The 27,514-nt window shown below is 33.2% G+C and overlaps 1 protein-coding gene across 1 annotated transcript in view; it reads left to right on the top strand.

The window, feature by feature from the left end:
• Nucleotides 1-232: 232 nt before the first annotated feature.
• Dlg2 (discs large MAGUK scaffold protein 2) overlaps nt 233-27,514 on the top strand; it is a 1,815,033-nt gene continuing 1,787,751 nt past the window's right edge. Inside the window, exons 1-2 of the mRNA XM_033763940.1 lie at nt 233-390; nt 20,266-20,397. Of these exons, the coding sequence (XP_033619831.1) occupies nt 372-390; nt 20,266-20,397 (151 nt within the window). The 5' untranslated portion in view covers nt 233-371. The remainder of the gene's footprint in view (nt 391-20,265; nt 20,398-27,514) is intronic.

Raw genomic sequence — 27,514 nt, 5'->3', positions numbered from 1 at the left:
TTTGTGCCTTAATTGAGTTAGACATTGGGCTTCCAAAAATGTTGCTGCCTGAAGAGTTTTAATAACTTTTTTATGCTTAGAATAAATTTCTCAGTTTTTAAAAAAATAATACGTATTTTATAAAAATTGAAAAACTTGAAAAAAACTCAGAAGTTATTTTTCTCTAATCTGTGAGCAATACAAAGTTTAGTTGGAGAAAACATACATCTTTTATTTTCTTTACCTGAAATAGAAGACTGAGGCTGGATTTTAAAACTGAGCGGTGAAGTGGTTTTCGTCAGTTACCTGGCTCGTGGCCTCAATCCAGCTACATCCAGCAGAGATTTGAGAAGATACCTTGAGTCCTGTGGCAGAAGAAAGACCCTTCAAGAATGCCAGTCAGGAAGAAAGGTGGGCCATCTCCTAATATATGATTACTTCTTTTCTTGGTTCTGTTATTTGTAATTTTAGTTGTATTCCATTGGAGAGTAAAATTTTGCCTGGATTTGGGGAAATATTTATTACAATAATATCTTTTCAGTGTTACATCACTCAGTAATATTTTGCCATAGTATGATGAAGTAAGACTATAGTATTTGTAGACATTTCATAAATCAGGCTGTCTGTATCACAATTTGTAATGAGTAGTGTAGATTTGGTATCATCCTTATCTTGTTTTCTTAGCTTATTAAAACTTACTTTTAAACAGTCTTTTAAAAAGAAATTTGTACAATGCAGCGCTTCCTCAAGGATTAATATTAATTGAGCTAGCTACACAGTTGTAAAAGAGTAATTTTGTTGACATCGGAAAAGTTACAGCTTTACCATTTGTGATTTGATTAAAATAGATTTCATATTTGGATTTAGTCTAATGTAAATCTTCACTTTTGTGATAAAGTGCAACTTTGATAATGTGCTGTTTCAGATAGTGTACATGCATTATTCAGTAACACGATTGGAAATTTTCTAAATGATGCACACACCTGTTTTTTCTCTCCTTCAACAACTTTTATTACTCAAAACTGATCAAGATTCAGTTGGTTTCTGAAACATAGTTTATTATAGGCCAAACTCTAGGGATTTACTTTAGCTTACTTCTACCCCAGGTTAACTTTATTTCAAAAGGAGTCTGGCAAACCCAGATTTTTAAAAACTGATATGAAAGATGAGATTATAAAGAATTTCTGCATAGTTTTGAACCAAAGTTATACTGATACCCTTGAATTCTATTATACTTGGCTAACATAGACCCAAGATGTTCAGTGATACGAGTTGCTATAATCTAAAACCAGAGCCTAAACTGTATGTCAAAGTGCATTCTGTCTCTGTGTGGTGTTTGATCATTTACCTGTGGATTTGGAAGATACATTGAGAAAAATTTTAATCACTGAGATGCTTTTCTCCAAGCTGGTATGTATAGAAAGGGACAATGGTATATAAAACATTTTAAACACTAAGAATTGTGCTTTTTGCTCACTGGACTTGCAGACTTGGATTGTTTTCTTTCTTCCCTGCTCCTTATAATACAACTGAAGAAGTATACTTGCTGAGATTTTAAAGAACCTCTACCTATCCAGATCTGACACAAATTATTTATCAGAACAATAATGGCTTGGGGGATGTAGTGAATAAAAAATTCGATTCTTTGATTTCTTTAACTCAGTGTGTTTTTTTACTATTTATACCATTTATCTAGACAGTCTTTTGGGATTACTTTATTATCTTGGACTAGTAATTAAATTACATTAAATACTTTATGCATGTGTGGTGTGTGTGTGTGTGTGAGAGAGAGAGAGAGAGAGAGAGAGAGAGACAGTGGGAGTGAGTAGGAAAAGGAAAAGAGAAGGAAGAGGAGAAAAAGAGAAAGGGACAAAAAGGTATGTGGGAAGGATGAAGAGGAAGCACAATTGATAATTAAGTGTTAACAACTAAGGGTGAGCTTAAGGTTTCAAAAACCAATAGACTGAGTTTTTTAAAAAAGTTTTCACCTTTACAGGAATTGTTACAGAAATTTATGATACATTATTGAAAATTATACACTATGAAAAAGTATTATAGAGAATCCCTTCTTTGCTTTTTCTTCTCTTTTCTTTTTTCTCTTCTCACTTCTTCAACAATGGATGATATAATGCATCAAAATTTCAAAAGAATCTGGGCATAGTGATACAAGCCTGTAATCTCCAACACTTGGGAGGCAGAAGCAGGAGGACTGTTGTAAGTTCAAAGCCAGCCTGAGCTACAGAGTGAGACACTTTTTAAAAAATCAGTCCCCCTAAAAAAAATTTCAAAAGAATTGACAAATTCTACTTTGCATAACAGATGTATATTTGTACTACATTGTACTGAAATTTATTCCTTATGTACTTCACCTTATGAACTGATCTAGAGAAATAATTTATCTTTTTTTGTTTGTTTGTTTTTGGTACCGGGGATCGAACTCGGGTCCTTGTACTTGGGAGGCAGGCGCCGGAACTGCTGAGCCAAATCCCTGGCCCGAAATAATTTATCTTATTTTTAATTTTCAAAATTGTATTGAGATATATATTTTGTAGATTATATATAATTAGCCAAATAAATTATTACATATGCATTATATTTTAATTGACTAAGTTTACTATATTTACTTTCTATATCTATTTATAAGAAAAACAAATGGTTTAGAGTTTAACATAGATTTATGTCATGGAAGAGCCAGACTAATGTGACTGATAACATGCAACTATGTTGGAAAGTGGGAATGAGTATGGAATCTCACCAAACCAATCTCTAGGTTCTATTCTTGACTGCTCTTCGATCAGCAGAAGCCGCTATACTTTAAACTTGGTCTTTTGCTTTGGGACACTACTTTTTTTCTTTCTTTCTTTTTTTTTTTTTCCAGTTTTAATTGAGTTTATTGGTACATTTTAGGGATACAGTACAGTTACATTCATTGTTGGGATCTTGTACCTCTACATGACAAGTCTTGGTTCTCATTTTTTCCCCTTGTCCCTGCCCTCCCTTCACCCCCTCCTCCCCTCCCCATCTACAAACACTTTATTTCCATCTTTGCATTATCTCACATTTTTTTCTTTTCCCTTATTACCCTTCCCCTACCCATTCCACCTTCCCTACACCTTTAGCTCCTTTCTTCCCATTTCTCAATGTCAGTAATCTTATTAGGATCTTCTGTATTATTGCAGATTATTTACACCAGAGAAACTATTCGGTATTGGGACACTACTTTCTATTCCCTCTACCCGCTTCACATTTCTTCAAGTTATCAACAAAAGACTCTTCCATTTTCCTGTTATAGATTTTTTTCCCCTCCAAAGTTCGCCCATCCCTTCAGCATTCTGTTATTTACAGTAACAATTTCTCCCCAAAGTACTGTTATTTCATTCATTTTTTTATTAGTACATGTTTGTAGTATAATAATGTTTACATTTATCATGCAGAGTTTGGTACATATGCATAAGCACATCTTAATTCTTTTTATTTTCCCTTCCCTTCTTCTCCCCTTTTTCCATCTTTGGTCCTCTTCCCATTTGCAAAGTGACTTGATTTGCTCCCAATGCCGTTAGGAAAATAAGACATTTAATTTTGTGAAAATTTCAAGCCAATCTAATATAAGTTGTATTAACATTCTCGAATATGATAGAAGATTTATGTATTGTAAAAGGCTATTTCAATAAGTCATCTTGAATTAAACTGACATAATTTCATATCAAGTTAATACAACTACAAAAAAGTTATTAATACCTGTGTCCTTCCCTATATTTTCAGCAGATAGTTGCTGTTTTAAGGATAGAATGTGCTTCAATAGTTTTTAATACAATGTAATTTCATTTTTAAATATTTCAAATTTGTCATTAAATATGTGAAAAAGTTGTTGCTTTAATAGTTGAGATAAATGTTCATTTCTGTTTTTAAAAAGGTTTCCAAATAATTAATTTCTAAGAGTCTTTTAAACTGATATTTTCTATCTACCTGATGTTATTTTATGACACTTTATTTCCTTTGAAATTTTTCCAACTGTGTTTGGTGATAAAATGTAGCATGTATAAACAGATTTTTACTACGTACTGCAAGTAAAATACTATCATTTTCAGTCATATGTTTTAATGTTGTGTCTTTGAAAAGGAGCTGAAAAATTTATCTTTAGAATTCTAAAACATGATACTGTCATATATCTATGGCCACCCTTGAAATTGAGATTTTGAGGGGGGGCTCACAGTTTTTTATATTTTTACTTTTGTTTGTCCATTTAGAATGGACATTCTAAAAGCGTCCATTTCTGTTTTTATTTTTTTCCTCTCTTGGAGGGGATCTTAGTACTATTTTGCTTATTCCTTTCTCTGAAGTTTTCTAATTTCAATTTTTGTTTACAGAGCTTTTTGGTTAACTTCTTTTTTGTAGTATCTCACTAATTTACATTTGTCTCTCATCTGTATATACTCTTTCCATCTCTAGCTTTTCTTACAGGTAAAGTTTTTTTCCACAGTAAATTATGGGAAAAATTTGCATCTGAATTTATTGACTGTTCCTGAATGGGTCCTATATCCCTTTTGCATAAATTTTTTCAAAATTGTATTTGAACTTTTATATTTGTAATATCAATGGTATATGTAGAAAGGGAAATGATTTTTTTTTCCTTACAGGTAATAAAACTCAAAAAAGGTAAGCCTTGGATCTTCCCAGAAGTGATTAGAAAAAATAGTTATCAGAGGTTTTCAATTTCTGTAACGCAAAGTAAAATAAATCATTTACTGAAGATCTTCTTAAGATTTAAAATTCTCTGAAAGTCATCTTGACATTGGTTGAGAGGGCTATTAGAAATCATGAAACCATAGATTCTTGACATTGGAAAATATCAATTTAGGAGGTATAAGGAGAGAGGTTTCTGGATAGGGGAGTAAGATAATATTTTTGTGTTCAACTACTGATTAGGTATATGGTATGAAGCAAACAATAGGAATGGAGGTAAAACAATTTGTTAATTGGTTTTATTTATGTATTGGAAAAGTATTCAAATGACATATTAAGGACTTGATACAATAAGATGTGTGAAGTTCCAGGTTTAGAGGAAACTACTTAAGTGTTCCATGCATAATAGAATATTTGAAAAAAAAAGAATATTTGAATTTTCTTTAGGCCTGTTGTTGCTTATGTTCTTAGAAAAGTCTATTGAGTGAGATATATGCAAAACATTACATTTTAAAAATATTGAATTAGGGCATTCAATTCATTCATGCTTCTTGATAAATAACTCCCCCCATATTATATAACATTTTATGTACTAAACTATAAAAATACTGTTCTTAATTATGTATTTTTGTATTTTCTAATTTTTTAATATTTACTGTTACCATATCAGTGATTATAAAATATTTTTTAGTATAAGGGTGAGATGCACAACAACTTTTCTTCTTTCTTTTTTAATTGGGGAAAGAGGATCTGTTCCTTTACTACAATTTCTGCTCAGGAATTTGTGGCAGTTAAGACATGAGGCTTGTAGCCTCAATATAGGTTGCTTTATCAGGAAAAGGTCATGAGTTTTACCCAGTCTCTTCTGTCCAGTCAAAGCTTTCTGCATGGATTCAATTTTTAGTAAATTTCTCAAAGCTATTTCAAGAATTATGGCCAAATCACCTCCATTATGAAACAGTTCTCCTGACCCCATTTATTTTAGGCTTTAAGATCAGAGGAATGATATATTATAAGGTAGATAGTCCTGTAAAAATGAATTATTAAATTTAAACTTGCAAAGATGATGAGTAAGATTTTGTATCCTGTTTCTTCTGATGACACAATCATGCTAGCCATTGAGGCCTTAACTCTATAAGATTCTAAGGCTTATATTAGGGGAGGGGCTGTACTTTTGAAGCACAGTGATATCTTTATCATTCAAAGTATGGTAAGACTCGGAAGGAACCTATTAGATTCTAATCTATTTAAAATCTTTCATAGGTGATAAATAAGCTATAATTATTTTAAATGGCAGCGTCACATAGGTGTTTAGGACATTAGCTTTACTTCTATTTATTTATTCAACATTTGTCCATCCAACAAGAATTTTTGTATGTGCTTGCCATGTGTCAGGTATTGTGCGAGGTATGTGATTTCCAGTGACAAATGATATTCAGTCTCTGTCTTTAGGATTTATACAATTTGTTAATAAGGAAGTTGTGGAAGAAATTATAATGTTGTTTGATGGTGCTAACATACTTTGTCATGGAGACAAATGAGAACTCAAGCTCATCTAGGGATGTTTAATATGAGATACAAAAGCTGGATAGAACTTTACCTGTCAATGTGGGAATGGTAAGATGCTGTTTCAAGTTATTATTTTCTTTGCCTTTGAATTATACCATCACATCCTGTATAATCTTTATCATCCTCATTATCAATAATAGTGATGTTACAGTGAGATAAAACCTAGAGCAGTAGTTAGAAGACCTGCCTGCTAGAAGAAGGGACAAGATCAGAAATCATATAAGTTTAAGTATATAAGGAATATACATTTATTTCCCATATTCCAAATTTAAGTTTTAGTCTTAGCTACTGAGTAATGCATAAAATAATTCTAATCCATCAAGAGGTGGAGGGAAGGCGGAGGGAAAGTAGTGGAAGGGGATGAAAAAGAATTGAGATGTATTACATACATGTACCAACAAGGAATGTAATCATTGTGTACTACTAGCATGTACTAATCAAATATAAAAACTGAAAAAGAAAAAAGATTCTAATCCTATTTGAGGTTTTTCTTACTTCACTAAGGTTAAGGTAGGATTTCATCTGGAATGGGAACTACTCCAGTCATGTATACCACAGCATACCTCTTAGGGAGGGGTTGTTGTGCCTCACTCAACAACTTTCTGTTCTGCAGAGATTCACTGCTTTCATATTATGGACTTCTCTTCCTCTGTAGTATTTCTGATTTCTGTGTTTCTGTTTACCTGGATGTATTATGATGCCATTCCTCAGAGGGTCTTGTTGCTGTCTATGCAGGGCTCACTGTAAGCTGATCCTAGATTCTTGCTGCCTTGGGATTCAAAGACTTCTTTCTATTCTTTTTTCTTTTAAGCTGTGAAAAACTCTTTCTAGACAAGGCAGGGGCTAGGAGAAGTCACTGTCTCTTCCTGCATCTGAGAATATCTTTCATCTCTGCAACAAGCTCTTATTGTGAGGGTTTAGGCTTTTGGAAAATAAAACTTTTAAAAACTCCTTCCTTTTTTTTTGTCCTGACATATATCTCTCCAGAGGTAATAAGTACTGAGGCTGTTATCTGCTGAATGAATGGAAAGGAAATGGTGAAATGTAGAAAGAGAAAAAACTTTCTCAAAGTGCTCATGTCCCACCTGTAAAATAGAATATACATGCCTTATGTTGATGTCACCTGGTAACCTGAATCACGTGGCTCTTCTAAATTTCACTTTCTTTTTTTAAAAAATGAGTTTAATATCCCTTTTGTTTTCATTATATGTGTTTCCTTTTCCATATATATATATATATATATAACCGTACTGTATACCTAAAATGTACCAATAAACTCAATTAAAAAAATTAAATTCAGGGGGTGGTAGTAAACTATAATTATTAAGTACAATTACAGAAGAAACCCATGATTCTTCCTCAGGAAGCCATGTTGCAATATGGAATACTACTTACAAGTATGGGCTTTGGTACCAGAAGGACTGGAGCAGTGGTTGTGAACCTGTGGTGTGCATACCGCAGTGGGACTGCAGAGCCTTCTCCATCAGTGTGAGAGACAAATGTATGAGTTGTTTTTTCTAAACTAAAACCTCAGTATTCAGGTTTAAGTGCAGTATTGGCACTTTGTGATAAATAAGTGGGTTGTAGTTAACAGTTTGGATACTTGATCTCTAAAAGGTTTTTTCATCACTGGACTAGACTTTGAGTCCTCATTCCATCATATACTGATTGTGTAGCCTTGGGCAATGTTATGGTTTGGCTCTTTTTTTTTTTCTCATTGAGTCTATTGGTACATTTTAGATACACAGTACAGTTACATTCATTATTGGGATCTTGTAACTTTACATGACAGATCTTGGTTCTCATTTTTTCCCCTTGTCCCTGCCCTCCCTTCACCCCTCCTTCCCTCCCCCTTTATAAACATGGTTTGGATCTTAAAGGTCCCCAAAAGTCCGTATGCTAGAGGCTTGGTTGTGTTTGGCAGTGTTGAGAAGCAGTGAAATCATTAGAGGAGCCTAGAAGAGTGTCATTGTGGACATGCCCTGGAAAAGAACACTGGAACCCTGGTCCCTTCCTTTCTCTTCCGCTTCCTGGCTGCCATGAGATGAAGAGATTTCTCTTAGCAAATGCTTTCACAATGATGTAATGCCCCCACAGGCTCAAAGTAATAGAACCAAGTAAACGTGGACTGAACCTTCCTTTAAGTTGATTTTCTCAGGTGTTTTCTCACAGTAATGGAAAAGTGACTAACATATACAAGTTATTTCATTTCTCTTGATCTAAATTTTCCTCAATTTTAAAATATATTTAACAGTATTTTTTATTATTCTAGGGCAGGTTAAATGAGACGATCTGTGCAGAATAATTTGCTTAACAAATGTTAGCTAACATTATAAGTAATAAAATGATTCCTTTGTTGTATCATCTTGAACTGTAAATTTTAATATTAAAATCTTCCTTTTAAGGACCTGGCACAAAAGTAATTTTTCTATTGGTATTCATTATTTATTTTCATATGAATGTCCCTGACTTGCAATATAACAAAAAAGTAACATCAGCAATAAGAAGCACTTGTGTATATACTTCTTATAACATTTTTATTTTCTAGTCATGTCTAATGAGTACTGATAAAAGTTATGACTATACAGTTTTGCATTTATTTGTTAAAAATGGCCTGAAAGAAAACTTTCTTTCTTTCTTTTTCTTTTTTCTTTCTTTTTTTTTTTGTTATTTGAGACAGGGTCTCACTATGTAGTTGAGACTGACCTAGAACTCACTGTGTAGCCCAGGCTGGTCTTGAACTCAACAGCGATCCTCCTGCCTCAGCCTCCCAAGTGCTGGGATTACGGGAGTGCGCCACCACGCCCGGCTGAAAACTTATTTCTTGTTTTTCTCTATATATCACACTGTCATTAACATGTAATTAAAATAACATTTCCAAAACTAAAAAAATGGTCATGGTCCCTTTCATTTAAAATTTTTCCATGGCATCTGGTGCAGTGTCACATGCCCATAATCCTAGCACTGAAGAAGATTACAAATTCAAGTCCCATCTGGGCAAATTAGTGAGACTTTGTCTCAAAAAATGGAGTGCCTTTGATGTAGCTCAGTGTGAAGGCCCTGGGTTCAATCCTCAGTGCAGGGAGAAAAAAAAAACCCCAAACAAACAAACAAACTTGTATGATTTGTCATTTGTCCTTAGGTAAAAGGCCAAATTCTTTGACATGATATGTATGCCACCAGCTTACTCTCTGTAACAATAGCCTCTGTACTTCATCATAGCATTATTACACTCTAGTTTTATTTTGTTGAACTATTCTATTTAATTATGTTTACTTTCAAACTAAAATCTCTGGGATGTTAGACTACTGCCTATCTTCTTCAGTATTGTGTTCCAAGTGTCTGAAGCATAGTAAGATACTCAATAAATACTAGATTAATGAATGAAAGAACTTTCCTGTATCAGACTTACAATAGTAGGGCTATTTTTATTTATGAATACAATTTTTATTTTAATAAATACATGAAAATTAGTTATTCATCACTGTAGAGTTCAGTCAAGTGTTTGTTATTTTCTATAGAAATATTCTACTCTAGTTTTGGAGGATTAAGAGTGGTATTGAGGAGAGCGTACCATACTTGGAAACAAAAGCATTAGGATTAACCTCCAAATCTTTTTTTTTTTTTTTTTTTTTTTTTGGTGCTGGGGATTTTTCGGGCCCTTGCACTTGCAAGGCAGGTGGCAGAACCACTGAGCCAAATCCCCATCCCCCAAATCTTTTTTAGTAGGTCTGTGATTTTGGATCTATGCATTTCATTTTCATGTATAATAGACATAGTTTCTCAGTATTGAATATCAGATTATATAATGCACAGAAACTGTAAAGAAACTGAATAAATTTCTGTAAAGGAATTTCATTATTCTAAAAGCTTCTATTATAATTTGATCTTAGTTTTCCTAGTGATAGATACTATGGTGTAGTCTTCCTGTTTTTAGCCATGGGAATGATTTTATGTGTTAATCTTTTGTTCATTCTAAAACTTCATTTGTTGGCATTATCACTGTTGACTGTTTCAAATTTAAATTACCCATCCCAAAATATTTACAATGTTCTCAATGCTATTTTAAACCAAATACAATATGTTGAGCCTTAATTAATAGATATATGATTACCTACAATGCCAGTTATCTAACGGTCTCTCTATACTTTGATCACACATATCATGAGGAAGTTTATCATTTAAAGAAATGGTACCTTTCTATTTTTTTTCCCATGCCTGTCCTTGGATAGTCCAAATTTAGTTTCTTTCTTTAAATAGATCAGGAGTCATACAAAAGTAGATTTGCTTTAATGAAGAAAGTAGAAGAATTGAGGCAATTCTATCAAAATTCAGGTGAAAAATTCTTCATTTACATCGGGTTATTTGAATATAAACTATTAGTCCTAACTTGTTTGGCTAATTCTCTTAACTATTTCACTGACCTTACAAAGATCTTGCTAGGGGTTTTTGACTTGTATAACAGGGTCGTTGTCATCTTGCCTCTTTTGTTTTATTTATCATCTTTATATAGAAGTCTTGCTTTAGATTAAACTTTCATAAATCAGAAATACAAATTTAAGTAGAGGGTGTTGAAAGGCATAATGGAATTGATACGAGGTGATAATTATTTTCAATAATCAAGAAAAGTGTAAAAGAGCTAAAATTAAAAGAGAGACTTGATCATATATGATAATTTGTTTTTTTCTTATATTGTAGCAATTTTTTGGTGTCAGATTTTTTCCTATACAAAGAGGAGGGGCATAGTAAACATTGCTGATATAGAGGATGTCTGTTTTGAATCCATACAACATTTTCCCTGGATTTTTATTCAGTAAAATTTAAATGAATGAATGAAAGTCCCCTCAGTGAGCAGTTTATTTTTTATTTTTTTTAAATTGAGTTTATTGGTACATTTTAGGTATACAGTACAGTTACATTCATTATTGGAATCTTGTACCTCTACATGACAGGTCTTTGTTCAGTGAGCAGTTTATATTTTACATGTGACTATGGGATAGTTACTAGTACAATATAAAGGAATTTCTCTTTATAAGAATAAAAGACTCAAACACTACCCAAAATGCTACCAAAATAAAAAAAGATCTGAAAGTTATAATTGGGGAAGGGGAAAAAGAAAGCCAAGGAAAGGGAGGAAGATCAAGAGAAGAGAGAAGAAAAAGTACTTAGAGAAGAAAAAGTACTGGTACTTAGTAGTTTTCAAGATATTAAATTATCTGTGTAACAAATGAAGAATTAAAAAGACTAAAGCTTTAGGTATTAAAGATAATTAATATAATTAAAGTACCAACTATATATAAGTATGGAGAGAGGAATGGTATAATTATGGAATTATTACACTAGTAAGTAATAGCAGTAGGTTATAATATGAGATCAGTAAGTCACTATTATTTCAGAGAAACTGCTGATTGTTTAATTATTGACAAAATGGGGATTAAAATATTTCTTCCTCATCCAGAATGATTAAAAATATATAGATGAAATGTGAAGGCATTTTTAAAAATTAAAATTTTATACAAATGTATTAACATATGTCATACCCCATCCTTTATTAATATATCTTATTTTAAATTTGAGGAGTTCCCTGTTTAGGAGTTCCCTGTTTACACATAAAAACATAAAATTGTACAAGTTAAATGGATACCATGTTATGTTTCAATAATATAAACATTGCACAGTATTTAAATCAAATTAGGAAAACAGTAATACCTGGGTTCATGAACTCTTCTGTTTGTGAACAATTTGATTTGCAAACAGAAGCATTGGGCCAAAATTAGCTCTCATTTGCAAACTGCACATCAGGTGATGAACTTGGCCTTGACCATCTTACCCCCATGAACAGTAGCAAGGCCATATTCTCCAGAATCATGGGATGACTTAAGTTTGTGAACCGAGGTGCCACTGTATTTACTCCCTTAAATGCATTTCTTTATTATGAAAACTTCTAAAATCCTTTCTACTAGCTGTTTGAAATATAGAGTACATTGTTGTTCTCTATAGTCACTCTACCATAACACACCACAACTTCCTGCTCCTATCTAACTATAACTCTTTAGCCATTAGCCAACATTTCCCCACCCTACTTTCTCTAACCTCTGGAAACTACCATTCTGTTCTCAACTTCTATGAGATCATGCTTTGTAGATTCCACATATGAGTGAGATCATGTGGTATGTGTATTTTTGTCACTAGCTTATTGGCATAGTAATTCCAGTTCCATCCACGATGGCACAAATGATAGGATTGCATTACTTTTAACAGTTGAGTAATATTCCACTGTGTGTGTGTACCACATTTTCTTTCATCAGCTAATGAATGGTAATTGGCAGTTGGTTCTTGGTATTTGGAAATAGTATCGCAATGAATATGAATGTGTAATATCTCTTTGATATATGGATTTAATTTTCTCTGATTATATTCTCAGTAGTAGGATTGACGGATAATATTGTCATTCCATTTAAATTTAGTTTTAATAATGTCCAAAGTATTTTCCAAAGTGGCTAAACTAGTTTATATTCCTATCAACAGTTTTCAGGGAGTCCCTTTTTCCTTATATTCACCAGCAACTTGTTAATTTTAGTCTTTTTTGTAATAGGCATTCTTACTGTGGTGAAGTGATATTTTAGTTTTCATTAACAATATCTTGATGATTAATAGTGTTGAACATATGTTGACCATTTGTATGTCTCCTTTTGAGGAATGTTTATTTAGATCTATTGCCAGTTTTGAAATAGGACTATTTTTATTTTTAGTGTTTCTTATGTATTTTGGCTATCAACACTTTGTCAGACATTATTGTTTGCACATTTTTTCTTTCATTTTGTTTGCCTCCAATCTTGATTTCTTCCTTTTTTGTGCAGCTTTTTAGTTTGAAGTAATCATATTTTGTATTTTTGTTCATGTTTTCTGTGCTTTTGGAGTCTTTTCCAAAATATTTTTGGCCATTCCAAAGTTGTATTTCCCCCCATCTTCCATCATGTCTTCTATTTAAATGTTTCATCAGTTTTGAGCTGCATTTTGTAACTGGTAAGAGCTAGGGATCTAATTTCATTCTTCTCTATGTGGGCATCCAGTTTTCCCAGGATATTTAATGAAATGATTGTCCTTTTTCCAGTGTGTGCTCTTAGCAACTTTGTCAAAATCAGTTTGCTGTAGACGTATGGATTTGCTTCTAGGCTATATTGTTCCATTGGTCTTTATGTCTGTTTTTTTGCCACTGTCGTGGTTTTTGTCTATTATAGTTGTAATATGTCAGATAGCATGATGCTTCCTGCTTTGTTTTTTTTCTCAGGATGGCTTTGGCTATTTAGTTAGTCTCTTGGTTCCATGTACATTCAAGAACTTAAAAAAAACTTCTGTGAAGGATGTCATTGCTTTTGATAGAGATTGTATTGAAACTGTAAACCACTTTGAATAGCATGGGGCATTTTAATACTGATTTTTCCAGTTTATGAACACAGTATATCTTTCTTGTGTCTTCTTCAATTTTTTTCTTCAATGTCTTATAATTTTCATTAAACAGATCTTTCATGTGTCAGATTTATTCTTAATTTCTGTAGCTATTGTAAATGATATTTCTTGATTTCTATTTCAGATAATTCACTATTGACATATAGTAGTATACTGATTTTTTTTTTAATTTTATTGAGTTTATTGGTACATTTTAGGGATACAGTACAGTTACATTCATTGTTGGGATCATGTACCTTTACATGGCAAGTCTTGATTCTCATTTTTTCCCCTTACCTCTGCCCTCCCTTCACCCCCTCCTCCCCTCCCCATCTACAAACACTTTATTTTCATCTTTTCATTCTCTCACATTTTTTTCTTTTCCCTTTTTGTTCTTCCCCTACGTATCACACCTTCCCTACACCTTTAGCTCCTTTCCTCCCATTTCTAAATGTCAGTAATCTTATTAGAATCTTATGCATTGTTGCAGAATATTCACACCAGGGAAACTATTTGGTATTTACACATGTGGGACTTATTTATTTCACTTAGGAGTATATCTTCAATATGTATCCATTTTCCTATGAATGAATCTATTCTCTCGCTCTTTATGGCTGAGTAATATTCCATTTTATAGAAAAACCACAACTTCTTTATCCAGTTTCCAACGGATGGGCAAATAGGTTGTTTCCAAGATTTAGCTATTACAAACTGTGCCGCTATAAACATGGGTGCACATACTTCTCTGTGATATGATTCTTTTAGTTCTCTTGGAAAGATACCCAACAGAGGGATGGCTGGGTCAAATGGAACCTCCAGTCCAAGCTCTTTGAGGTATCTCCATATTGATTTCCATAGTGGTTGCACTAGTCTGCACTCCCACCAACAATGGAGGAGGGTTCCTTTCTCCCCACAACCCCGCCAACATTTGTTATTGTGTGATTTCTTGATAGCAGCCATTCTTTGTGGGGTGAGGTGGAATCTCAGTGTTGTTTTCATCTGCATCTCTCGAATGACCAGTGATGTGGAACATTTTTTCATATATTTTCTTGCTGCTTTTACTTCTTTGTCTGAGAAATGTCTGTTCATTTCGGATGCCCATTTTTGAATCGGGTCTTTATATTTGGGGGGACTGATTGTTTTGAGTTCTTTATATATCCTTGATAATAGTCCTTTGTCTGAGGTACAGCTGGTAAAAATTTTTTCCCACATTGTAGATTGTCTCTTAGTTCTGCTAATGGTTTCTTTTGAAGTACAGAAGTTTTTTAGTAAGATGAGATCCCAGTTGTTGATTCTTTAGTAGTATACTGATTTTTGTATGTTAATTTTATATCCCACAATGTTGCTAAATTTATTTATTTTTTTAAATTTTAGTGGAGTTTTGGATTTTTCTATACATAAAACATTATTTGCAAACAGTGACAGTTTGGTTTATTTTCTAATTTGGATGCCCTTTATTTATTTTTTTCTTACCTGATTGCTCTGGCTGGGACTTCCAGAATGATATTGAATAAAAATGGTTGAAGTGGATATCCTTTTCTTGTTTCAGATCTTAGAGAGCTTTTAGGTTTTCTTTATTATAATGTTAGCTATTGGCTTATTATCAATGGCTTTTATTAGATTGAGACATGTTCCTTCTGTATTTGTTCAGCATTTTTATCATTAAGGAATGTTGAATTTTATCACATGGCTTTTCTGTAGCTTTTGAGATGATCGTAGGACTTGTTCATTCTGTTGATGTGGTATTCACATTTATTGATTTGGATATATTGGACCATCCTTGTATCATTAGGATGAATCCTAGTTGATCATGATGAATATGATAAATAATCTTTTTAATATGCTGTTGGATTTAGTTTGCTAGTATTTTGTAGAAAATTTTGTGTCTGTATTCATTAAGGATATTGGCCAGTAGTTTTCTTTTTATTATATTCTTATCTAATGCTAGCTTCATAGAATTCAAAGAATTCTTTCCTCTTGTAGTTTGTGGACTAATTTAAGTAGAATTAGTATTAGTTCTTTAAATAATTGAATGACGAGTTTTAATGGTGACGCCATGTGATGCTGGGCCTTTCTTTGATGAGAGGCTTTTTTTTTTTCTTTTTTTTGGTACTGGGGATCAAACTCAGGACCTTGGGCTTTTAAGGCAGGCACAGTGCCACTGAGCTAAATCCCTGGCCCAGGAGGCTTTTTGTTACTGTTCAGTCTTGTTTCTTGTTATTGGTCTGTTCAGGTTTTCTTTTCATGATTCAATCTTGGTAAGGTATATGTATTTAGGGATTTATTAATATTTTTCAGATCATCAAATTTGTTGTCATGTCATAATAATCTCTAATGGTATTTTGTATTTCTGTGGCATTAGTTGAAATATCTCCCTTTTCATATCTGATTTTTATTAAAATTTTATCTTTTTCTTCAGTTCATATAAGGGTTTGTATATTTTGTTTAAATTTTTGAAGAACAGCTCTTTGATTAATTGATCTTTTGTATTTTTAAAACATCATTTCATTTATTTTTGCTGTGTTCCTTATTATTTTGTTCATTCTAGTAATTTTGGATTTGGTTTGTTGTTGCTTGTCTAGTTCCTTGACATGTAGTGATGGGTTGCTTATTTGGGATCTTTGTACTTTTTTTAATGCAGGCATGGATTGCTATAAACTTCCCTCTTAGAACTGCTTTTGCTGTATCTCACACATTTTGGTACATTGTGTTTTTGTTTGAATTTAAGAAATTTTAATTTTTCTTCCTATTCTCTCCCTTGATTACATTGGTTGTTCAAAAGCAAGTTGTCTAATTTCCATATACTTTTATAATTTCCAAAGCTTTTCTTTTTATTGATGATGATTCCAAGTTTTAAAAATCTGTGAAATTTATTTTGTGGGCTCTCATATGATCTGTCCTGGAAGATATTTCATGTGCTGATGATAAAAATGTGTAATTTGCAGCTATTGGAAAAAAGTGTTCCGTAGAGGTTTGTTGGGTTAATTTGATCTAGGGTTCAATTAAACTCTGATGTTTCTTTGTTGATTTTCTGTCTGGATGACTTGTCCATTACTGAAAGTGAGGTATTAAAGTACCCTACTAGTAAGGTAAGTCTCTTTCTCCATTTAGATCTATTAAGATTTGCTTAGTATATTTGAGAATCCAGTAATGGGTGGATATATATTTATAATTGTTATTTTCCTTAGATTAATAGATCCCTTGATCATTTTATATTAACTTTTCTTCTCTTTACTGCTTTTAATCTGAATTCTGCTTTTCCTGATGTAAGTGTTGGATGATTCCTTTTGGATTTCATTTATATGGAATACCTATTCCATCTCTTCACGTTCAGTAAGTGTGTTTCCTTAGATTTGAAGTGAGCTTCTTGTAATTTATAGTTGGGTCTTTTATTTTAATTCAATCATTATGTGTCTTTTAATTGAATAAATTAGTTATTTTCATTCAAGATAATTATTAATAGATAAGGACTTACTACAGCCCTTATGTAACTCATTTTCTAACATTATTTTCTTTCTTTCTCCTCTTACAATATTTCTTTGTGATTAAGTGAATTGATTTACTATTATATTCTGATTCTTTGCTTAATCATTTTTGGTGTCTGTTACATATTTTTTCTCTGTGGCAACAGTTATACTTCCATAAAATCTTTTGATTATAGCAAATTATTTTGAAACAGCATGTTAGCATGATTGTAAAGATAAGAAAAACTAACAAGCAAAATAACAAGAGGATATATATTAATATGAAAACTCTTCATTTGCATTCCATTTCCTTTCACATTTTGACTTTGTGATATCCCATTTTCAGTCTTTCTATATTGCTGATGTCATAATACATTATTGTAGTTTTTATTAATAGTTTTTTTACTCTTTGAACTAAAAATACGATTGATTTACACACCACACTTAAAAATATTACAGCATTCTGAATTTGTTTGTAAAATTACTATTCTTGCTAGTGACTTTTATGCTTCCTATGTTTTTTTCTTATTCATTAACATCTCATCCTATCAGTTTGAAAAACTTCCCGGTGGAGATATATCCTGTTGGCTTTTGTTTGGAAGTGTCTTTATACTACCTTAATTTCTGAAAGATAGCTGTGCTGGGTACAGTATTCTCAGTTAACAATTTTTCCCCTTTTCTACTTTACAAAATCTCAGGCCACTCTCTACTTGCCTGTGAAGATTGTGCTGAGAAGTCTGCTGTCTGAAGAACTGCGACATCTCTATGCATTTTTATTTCTTTTTTCTTGCTTCCTTGAGAATCTTCTCTTTATCTTTCATCTTTGAGAATTTTGTTATGCAATGTCTTGGGGAAGATTTAGTTATATTAAGTTTTGCTGGAAACTTCTATATTTGAATATTTTGAGCCCTTTAGGCTGAGAAGTCTGCCTGTTTGAAGAAGTTGGATATCACTGTGCATTTTTTATTTCTTTTTTTTTTGCTTCCTTGAGAATCTTCTCTTTATCTTTCATCTTTGAGAAGTTGTTATGTGATGTTTTGGGGAAGGTTTAGTTGTTAAGTTTTACTGGTTATCTTTGACATTTCTATATCTCAACATTTTGATCCCTTTAGGGATGCATTAGAGGCACACTGAAAGTAAAAACGTGATTCTATCACAATGAGATCAGGTCTGTTCCAAGGGCAGCTCTGTAGCCCCATCTGTGAACACTGGCCTGCTTTTAGCTTTACTGCCTGAGGTTGGGATGGGTGATGCAGACAGTCCCTTGGTCTGCTAAGCTGGGTTGGACATGTAACTATCACAGCTGAATGGATTTGTAAACATGGAAATGATAGGTGACACTGACAAGCGTTCTTTTAATTAAATTGTGGGAAACTCTGGGTAGAGTGATAAAAGAGTATGACAGGAAAGAAAGAGGAGCCAGTAAATATTACAAGGAATTTTGTTACAAAGGGGAACAGAGAAAGAGGGACTATAGTTAATTTGAGAATCAAAGAACATTTTAAAAGTCACTGATGTGGGCTGGGTATTTAGCTCAGTGGTGTGGCTGTCTGACTCGAAAGCGCAAGGACTAGGGTTCAATCCCTAATACCAAAACAAAACAAAACAAAACAGCCAGGGATTTAGTTCAGTGGTTCTGCTGCTTGCTTTGTAAGTGTAAGGTCCTGAGTTCACTCCCCAGGTCACTGGTGTTTTAGCTTATTTTTATGCTGAATAACTGAAAGGAGAAGAAAAACAATTTTTTTAGGTGGGAGTGGACAATGTCCTGGAGTAGGCAAGAGGATATAGGTACCTATTCACCAAGAGGAGTTGGCCTTTGAAAGAAGTACAGATATTTGATCTATCGTAACAGAAAAGAAGACAATAGTATATGGGTACAATTGCAGGTAAGTCAGAAAATGCTATGTTAGAACCTTGTAGAAATTGTCTTCTGAGTTTCCATGATATAGGAAGAAATATCATCATCTGAAAAGGACTGTGGGAAAGAAAAATCAGAAAAGTCATGAGAAAGAAAATATGAACTATCGTTGTAATAGTTGATATTCTATTTTTAAAGATGGCAGGTTAGAGAAGAGAAGGCTTCTAAAGTTCCAAAACAGTTATCACCTGCTATGTGCAAAGAGAGTGTGCCTTTTTTCAAGGATACTTCATTTTGTGAGGGATGAAGACATCTAGTCAAAAAGTCTTGGTACAACATTGTGTATGTTAAGGATGCCTGTGGTATTTGTATGCACAGTCTGGTTTAGAGGAAAGATTAATTATAGTGATTAATTTATCATCAGGGATGGTTTATAGAGAGAACATTTGAGTTGAGTCAAAAGGGAATGTAGGTTTTCAGTTGATTTATCAATTGTTTTTATGTGCTATACATTGTGCAAAGCATTGTGTATACATCGTTTTTATTTGATTCTAATATCAGTGAGGAAACTAAAGCTCAAAGAGTTTAAGTAACTAGTAACATAAATAGGTTTCAGATCCAGATCTAGTTGGCAAAGATATTTTTCAATATAGCATACTGATTCTAGGGGGAGAGAGAGTGGTGTTAGTGAGGATATCCCATACTGGAAAAACAGAACCACAGAAAAAGCACAGAGGTGAGAAAAAGAGAAGGGGTGTGTGTGTGTGTGTGTGTGTGTGTGTGTGTGTGTGTGTGTGTGTGTGTGTGTAGGATATGGACGAGAAAAACAAGTGCTACACTATGACTTGGGTACTATCTATAATTGGGATAGAGTGAAAAATAAGGCTGAAAAATGTAGCTTGAAATTTGATCATGTGAGGGAGAAGTCAAAGATCATATTCAGGAATCTGGACATTATTTTGCAGGAAGTCACCAATTTTTTTTTTTTTTAAACAAGGGAATCATGCCTACTAGGTGAACATTTGGTTGGTACTGTATTCTTTGTTTTGCTTCACATTTATAGATTCTTTTGGAAGTCAGAACTACAGGAAATAAAATTAGTTACTGATTGTGATACTGTTATCAATTTTATATGGTACTTTATGGAATTTATGATTATTTTATTATTTTGTGTCTTTATGAATATAGCTAGAGAATAAATTAATGTTAGCTTACTACTTTTCTGATACCAATATGACAGACTTTTAAAATTATGTTTTTCAGATACTGACCATGCTTTATCATTACTAGAAGAATACTGCAAAAAATTAAGAAAACCGGAAGAGCAATTGTTGAAAAATGCTGTTAAAAAGGTGATGAATATCTTTAACAGCAGCTTATTCCAGGCTTTGTTAGGTATGTATTTTAGAAATTATCTTTCTTATTAATAATCAGAATTGGGCTTCATAGTTTGGATGATATGATCAGAAAATGACATTAACAAAATTTCAAGCTGGGATAATTTTCTTTGATACTAGAAGGGAAGATTTTTTCTTTTTTCTTATTTAATATTTAAAGAGATGTTGTAAAAGAGATGAGGGCTAGATTATTGAAAAACGTTAAAATTTAAAGAATACTTTGTATAGAAAGAAAAACTTAAACAGTTAAAAATTCTGAGTAGTTTGTTTTAAAGGACTGATTCACTACAGAAGTCATTTTTCTTTAGAAGGACTTTTCTATCACAAAAAAGGTTACATTTTAGTAAGAATCAAACTTTTGCTTTTGATACAAAAATAGAAGCCAATACTCTTAATCTTTCTTAGAAAAGTTTATGATCCATGATTGAAAATGAATTGATGAAAATTCATTATTTTGGGATTCTTATTAATATGTCATAAATCTAACCAAATAATATTTACCTTTATATTCTATTAAAGATTATGAATAAAATATACATTTATTTATATATTTCTTTATCTTTATATCTTTTGCATTTATGCAGATAGCTTCAATTCCTTAAAATATTTTGAGACAAAAAAGCTAGCAAAGATATCAGTAAATTCTTCTTCCAACAAGCACTACTGACTAATTGAACAATAACAAAACTTCACTGAATAAGGGCTAGGGATTTAGCTCAGTGGTTCTGGTGCCTGCCTTGAAAGCACAAGGACCTGAGTTCAATCCAAAAATAAAAACAAAACAAAACTTCACTGAACAGAATGTTTTTTAATTAACTAAGAATTAATTAATTAATTTTGTGTTGCTGAGAATCAAACCTGGGACTTTGAACATGGTAGACAAAAACATTGTATGTACTTTTTAAATAAATATTGAGTCTACTAGATATTTTTATTGCTTTTTCAGGCTGATGGTTTTTGATATAGAATATAAAGATAGGATTTTATGGAGCTTCATTTGGAAATGTTTCACCTGTTTTTATTATAAATGTAGTTATTGATACAAACCTCAACTTTTATGATTTGAATATAAATTAAAAAACAAAATTTTGAAAAATTAAAATAGTTTATTAACTATGAATAGAAGTAAGCCGTATAGGATTATTTTACTTGTGGGTTAATTTCCTTGAAATATTTATTCTGTTGTGGTTGGTAAGACTTATTGATGTAAATAACTGTAATCATCATAGCTAGTATTCAGTGAAAAGAACTCTGAATGGAGTGTTACAGAATTTAAACATTGTAGAGAGTAGTATTTGAGAACACATTTTCAAACCACAGATTTCAAAAATTAAGTGTCTTCTAAGTGATAATTACTAATGGCCATTAATTAAATGGCAATGTATCTAAATACACTTGTATAATGCATTTAGTTAAGACTGGCTTTCTTTGAGACCATGAGCTTTTGAGGACGTGATTTAGGAAGAGTATTACTATATGATTTAGATAATTCTACTATGTTTTGACAATGTAGGCATTTGATAACACCATTACTTGTGGGATAAAAACACAAATGAATTGACAAAGAATTGCATTTTGCCATTATTTTAATGAATGATGAATATCTTGGCTTGAGGCCTATGGTGTGATTTGAGTTTCTCCAGTAAAATGAAAGACAATAATCTGTAAAAAGTGGTTACGTAAGTAGTCCCAATGCTGAGATTTGAAAGGATAGATTTATTTCAGCTGTTTTTTTTTTTAAATAGTCATTTGGGGATAAATCAGAGTGCAAAGAATGGAGCATTATACATCAAAACATAATTTTCTGTTGAATTCTATGTGGGTAGCAAATCCTGATTTCTAATTTATTATTATAAATGTTTGAGTGCTCTCATTGTATATTTTCTTTAAGGCTGCAGTGAAAAGTCATGTAGACATGTAAATTTTGAATAAGATTTATACCTTTGTAAACATATAGGTAGGTAGGCTGGGGATTTAGCCCAGTGGTTCTGCTGCCTGCCTTGCAAGCGCAAGGACCCAAGTTTGATCCCTGGTACCAATAAATAAATAAATACATAAATAAATAAAGAAGCAAACATATAGGTAGGGACGTATTGATAAATTTGAGCATTGTTAGTGTCTGTAGTTTGTTTTTTGTTTGAACCAACTATCCCCTATTCCTTCCTCTCTTTTTAAAGTAATGGAAGATAATGGCTTCACCTGTTTTTTCTGATCTTCAAATAACCAGTACACCGAAATAACACCTTGCAAGAATCTCAACTAGCTACTTAAATATAAGGCAATCATAATTCAGAAAGCCAATACAAACTGATAGTAAAGTGAAATACTGTTAGTGCAGAATGTGCTGTATTATTTATGTGCTGTATTATTATTTATGACCTGAGAACCAGAAGCTCTTTCTACAGATGAAAAGAATCACTCTAAAAAGAAATGCTGTCCTCTTTTGTAGTCCTTCATCATATACTTGAAAAATTACATGTCTAGGGCCAGGGATTTAGCTCAGCAGCACCGCACCTGCCTTGCAAAGTGTGAGGTCCTGAGTTCAATCCCTGGTACCATGCTGTATTATTATTTATGACCTGAGAACCAGAAGCTCTTTCTACAGATGAAAAGAATCACTCTAAAAAGAAATGCTGTCCTCTTTTGTAGTCCTTCATCATATACTTGAAAAATTACATGTCTAGGGCCAGGGATTTAGCTCAGCAGCACCGCACCTGCCTTGCAAAGTGTGAGGTCCTGAGTTCAATCCCTGGTACCACAAAAGAATTATGTCTATATAACTGTGGTCAGTATAATAAGTCTGTAAAAGCATTTTATAAAAGAGTTCTGTCATACATGGTAGGTTATATTATAGCAAAAATATTATATCTTTTAAATTCTTATAACTTTATTTGATTATAAAAATAATATATATTCATTTTGGAAATATTATAAATTGTAAAAGAATATAAAATCCAGTTGTAAGATATACATATATTTTGGTAAACAGAAGAGTATCAGATAAACATTAAAAATGATAAACTATTTGATTAACTTTCTTCATCCTTACAAGAGTCCCTGCATTATTTGTTGTGATTTCCCATTTATCAGTACCTGGCAGTGGAAAAGGGACTTTGAAAGTTAACAGTCAATGTTTATTAATGTAAAAAACAAGAAAAATGTTTAAGCCATATGCTAAATGCTACACATTTAGATGCTAGGCTTAGAGTGACATCTTGTGGTACTGCTAAGGAAAAAATTTATTCAATTTTATTATGATCACCATAATATCAACATTTTTCAGAGTTTGAATATTAGTGAGCTGGAATTCCATGATGTTTAACAAAGTAAGTTTCTTTTAAATTTGGAATAGCTAAAACATTCAGATTTTCAAGATATCCCATTATTTATTCTTATGTAGGCAGTCAAGGAGCAAGATGGAACATTTTTATCATTTTTTTTGTTTGGTACCAGGGATTGAATTTAGGACCTTGTGCTTTTGAGCTAAATCCCTGGCCCTATTACTTTTATTCTTATCTCCAAAATCTACTTTGACAGTTTAAAGAACTATATTACCAGTATAATTATTTGTGAAAACTATTTTAATGTAATGGATCAGCTCATTTTCAGATATGTAATATAAATGTGTTTTGTTTTTGTAACAGTGAAAATTATGAATTATTCAAAAAGCTGAGGCCAGGAGGAACCTTTCTCCTGATGGGAGAAAAGGACCACCAGGCAACTGTAGCACGTTTATTTATAGTGGTAGTGATAAGAGAGGTGCAGGGGAAGGAGATGGGGCTGGTATGTCACCAGAATGGGGAGAACAGCTAATATCTGCAGAACATCATGCTTTGATAGTTTTGTGGGGAATGGATGGGGAGGAAGGCATGTCTACAGTGCAGCACTCCAGCATCTCCCCCTTTTCTTAGCTGATGTAACTGTTTTGTAGCTTTTCTGTTTTGTAGCTTTTCTGTTTTGTAGCTGTAGCTTGTGAAGATGTTGTCTTAAGACAGGTTCAGTGAGTTGTTATCAGAAGAGTCTGCAGAGAACCAGTAAACAAACCATTAGCAGCAAAATGAAAATCAGAATTCCCAGGATCATAGCAACACTATGTTTGGCCAGGTTAAAAGGTCTGAATCCGTTTAACAAATCAAGAACCAATTTTGCCATGTCCTCAGAGGTGAGGAAACTAACGTGAACATGCTAAATGGACAAGATCTGTTGATGAAGCTTTTGAAGTACTAGGCTGGGATTGTTATGACGAAAGATACCCATTAAATGTGCAGTAACCTTTTTCCAGTCCCACTGTGATTCATTGTAAGGAAAAGCAGTGATGCAAACACGAGGCTATTTAACATGACCCTGCAATCCTTGGTGCTACTGTAGGGCTTTAACTTGATTACCAGTTTCTAACACTGTACCTTCTAAGGCATTAACCTGTACTTCTAATTTAACATCACTATATTCTTGGATCTGAAGGGTATAAGATATATTTTTTGCTAGATGATTGACAAACTGCACATTCTGTACATTTTGTGCTAAGGCCATGGATGCAACCACAGGGGTGGCAAGCAGAGTAACTAGAAACATCATTCCTGGGACAATAAGTCCTACTCTGTGATGGGGCTGAATGAGCCATCTGTGTATTTCTTCCAGTACTTGCAATCCACAGTCATGATACCACGGGTCAGAAATATTAGTGGGTATCATGACAAAGGGGGGGGCTATATAATATTTGCACAATTTTATCCTTATTAATGTTATTAATGCAGGCTGTGAGATTACAATTTTGGCAGCTGACATTAAAAGAGTCTGATTCTGGAGTAGTACTGACTTGTCTGACCAGGTGCACATAAATACTTTGCACAAGTACATGCTCAGATCTTATTGGCCCCTGTGTGATTCCTGTCCTTTAAGCTATGACCAGAGAGAGTGATCACTTATAAACTGGCAGCCAATTGCCAAAGATCTCTTTGGAAGTATTTTGATGATATATGTACTACTGATGCTGGAAGGTGGCCAGTAACATCATACTTTGTATGAGACCAATCCTGGAAAGCTATATTTAGTATAACCATTTTATATACTTCATGGGTGTAACAGTCTTCCCAAGAAGCATACTTTGAGAGAGGAACATGATGCTTGACATTATGGCAAGAGGAGAGGAGGTATGAAAAGTTATGAGGATTATCTGTTGAGGTAAGATTGAAACTATTAATTAGAACCAACTCATCTCAATCAGTGCCTGACACATTCTGGACAATGGCTATCTTTTCAATTACCCAAAGTGAGAGAGAGTGAAGATGGGCCAAGATAGAGAGGGAGGACCCCAGTTCTCCTGGTGTAATTATAGGTGGTAGCTATAGGAGTAATATGAGCATCAGAATGGCCCCCCAAGATGTGGGATTGATTGGTAAAAATAGGTACTGAAGCATGAATTTCCCAAGGAAGGGTATGAGCCAAAGGTGGGTCTGAGCTTGTCCTCTGCTGGAATACAAGCATATTCTGGCCCCTATGTTATTAATTGCACTGAGCCATTTTACCTTTTCATTAGGATATCCTTTTACAACATTTGTCTAAGACATGTCTATAAATTTATCTTAGTATCAATTTAGTTTTGATGGAGGATATTTACTTTCCATAGTTGATTTAAAAAAAATTTTAAATGAAGGCAACCAGAGTAGGTGACAAAATCTAATTGAGTTTGTAGAGATAGTTGTATTCCCCCTTTCTTGTTTATGTAACAGTGTTTTTAGGAAAAAGTGAGAACACTCAACAATGGCTTGCCTCCATGGGTTATAAGGACCTATAATGTTTTTAACTGGATTATTTGTCTATAACAAGCTCTTTTCCAAGGGCTATCTCTAACTGTGGTTGGAGGGGGTGCAGGTTTCATTTAACTGCTTCTAGCTGAGAAAGGTCATTGTACGGACGAGAACAGTTAGGGGACCCTTCTAGGGAGCTAATTTAACAGGCTTTAAATAAAAATCATGTGGTAAATTTAGTAATTATAAACTCTCTATATAAGTTCAATGAATTTTGGTAAAAAATGTCTAGCACATTTGTTGTTGATATTATCTGTGTGATCACTTTGAGTTTGGCAGCCTATAGCAAAGAATAAATAAAAAATTTAAAGAAATTAGAGCATGTTGGGGCTGGGGATTTAGCTCAGTGGTTTGGTGGCCTGCCTTGCAAGCGCAAAGACCCGAGTTCAATCCCCGGTACCCACCCCACAAAAAAAGAAATTAGAGCATGTATAGTCAAGGTATAAGCACTATAATAAAACGGTATTTATGGGAAAGAACAATGTTTAGAAACTTTTTAGAAGACTAAAATAGTGACTGTAACTTGATGACCTGGAGACCCACCACTAATGAAGATTATCTGTAAGTGTGATATTTTGTTGTGATTTTAATTGTAGCTTAAAAGGACTAAAATTTTAATAATTTCAAAAAACAGTTTGAGCTAAAAAAATTTTTAAATGTTGTTGAGTACATATAAATTTTACCATGGTTTTATCTAATGACTCATAACAGTGGTTGGCTATCAGTGTATCTGGATACTGTCAGAAGGGCTCAGCAATTGGAGCCTCTTTTTAAGTCTAGCTATATAACTATGTTATTGATTTTACATATCTTTAGTTACACTTTTCTACTGGGTGTTTAAGACCATGTTTTAGTGAGACCTATATTAAATAAAATTAACCTCTTGCTATCTATCAAGGTCAATTGGTCTCCTTGGGTAATACCTTGGAACCATGTACAGAGCCACTCAGCTCTTATCAGTGTCAACCATCAGGATGTGTCATGGCCTTGCTTGACCATGTTGCTTTGTGTAAAAGTATGGGAGATTTGTCTCTCTAGGTGACATTTCTTTGGCACACTGTATTTGTTGATATATATATATATATTTTTGCGATACCAGGGATCAAACTCAAGACCTTACACTTGTGAGGCAAGTGCAGTGCTACTCAGCTAAATCCCCAGCCAACCTACAGTTGTTGTTTTGATATCCAGTAATATCCCTGCTCAGGATGTTGGGTGACTTACCAAAAATGTAGGATCTTGTAGAAAAAGTTCCCTCATGTCCTGAATCTTTGTTGACCGTGGAGGGCCAAGGCCAAAATAGTCATT

The sequence above is a fragment of the Fukomys damarensis genome, unplaced genomic scaffold (assembly GCF_012274545.1).
Source record: "Fukomys damarensis isolate Sample0158 unplaced genomic scaffold, DMR_v1.0_HiC HiC_scaffold_16, whole genome shotgun sequence".
In the NCBI taxonomy this organism is placed as follows: Eukaryota; Metazoa; Chordata; class Mammalia; order Rodentia; family Bathyergidae; genus Fukomys; species Fukomys damarensis.
This window is presented reverse-complemented; position numbering and strand designations above follow the sequence as displayed.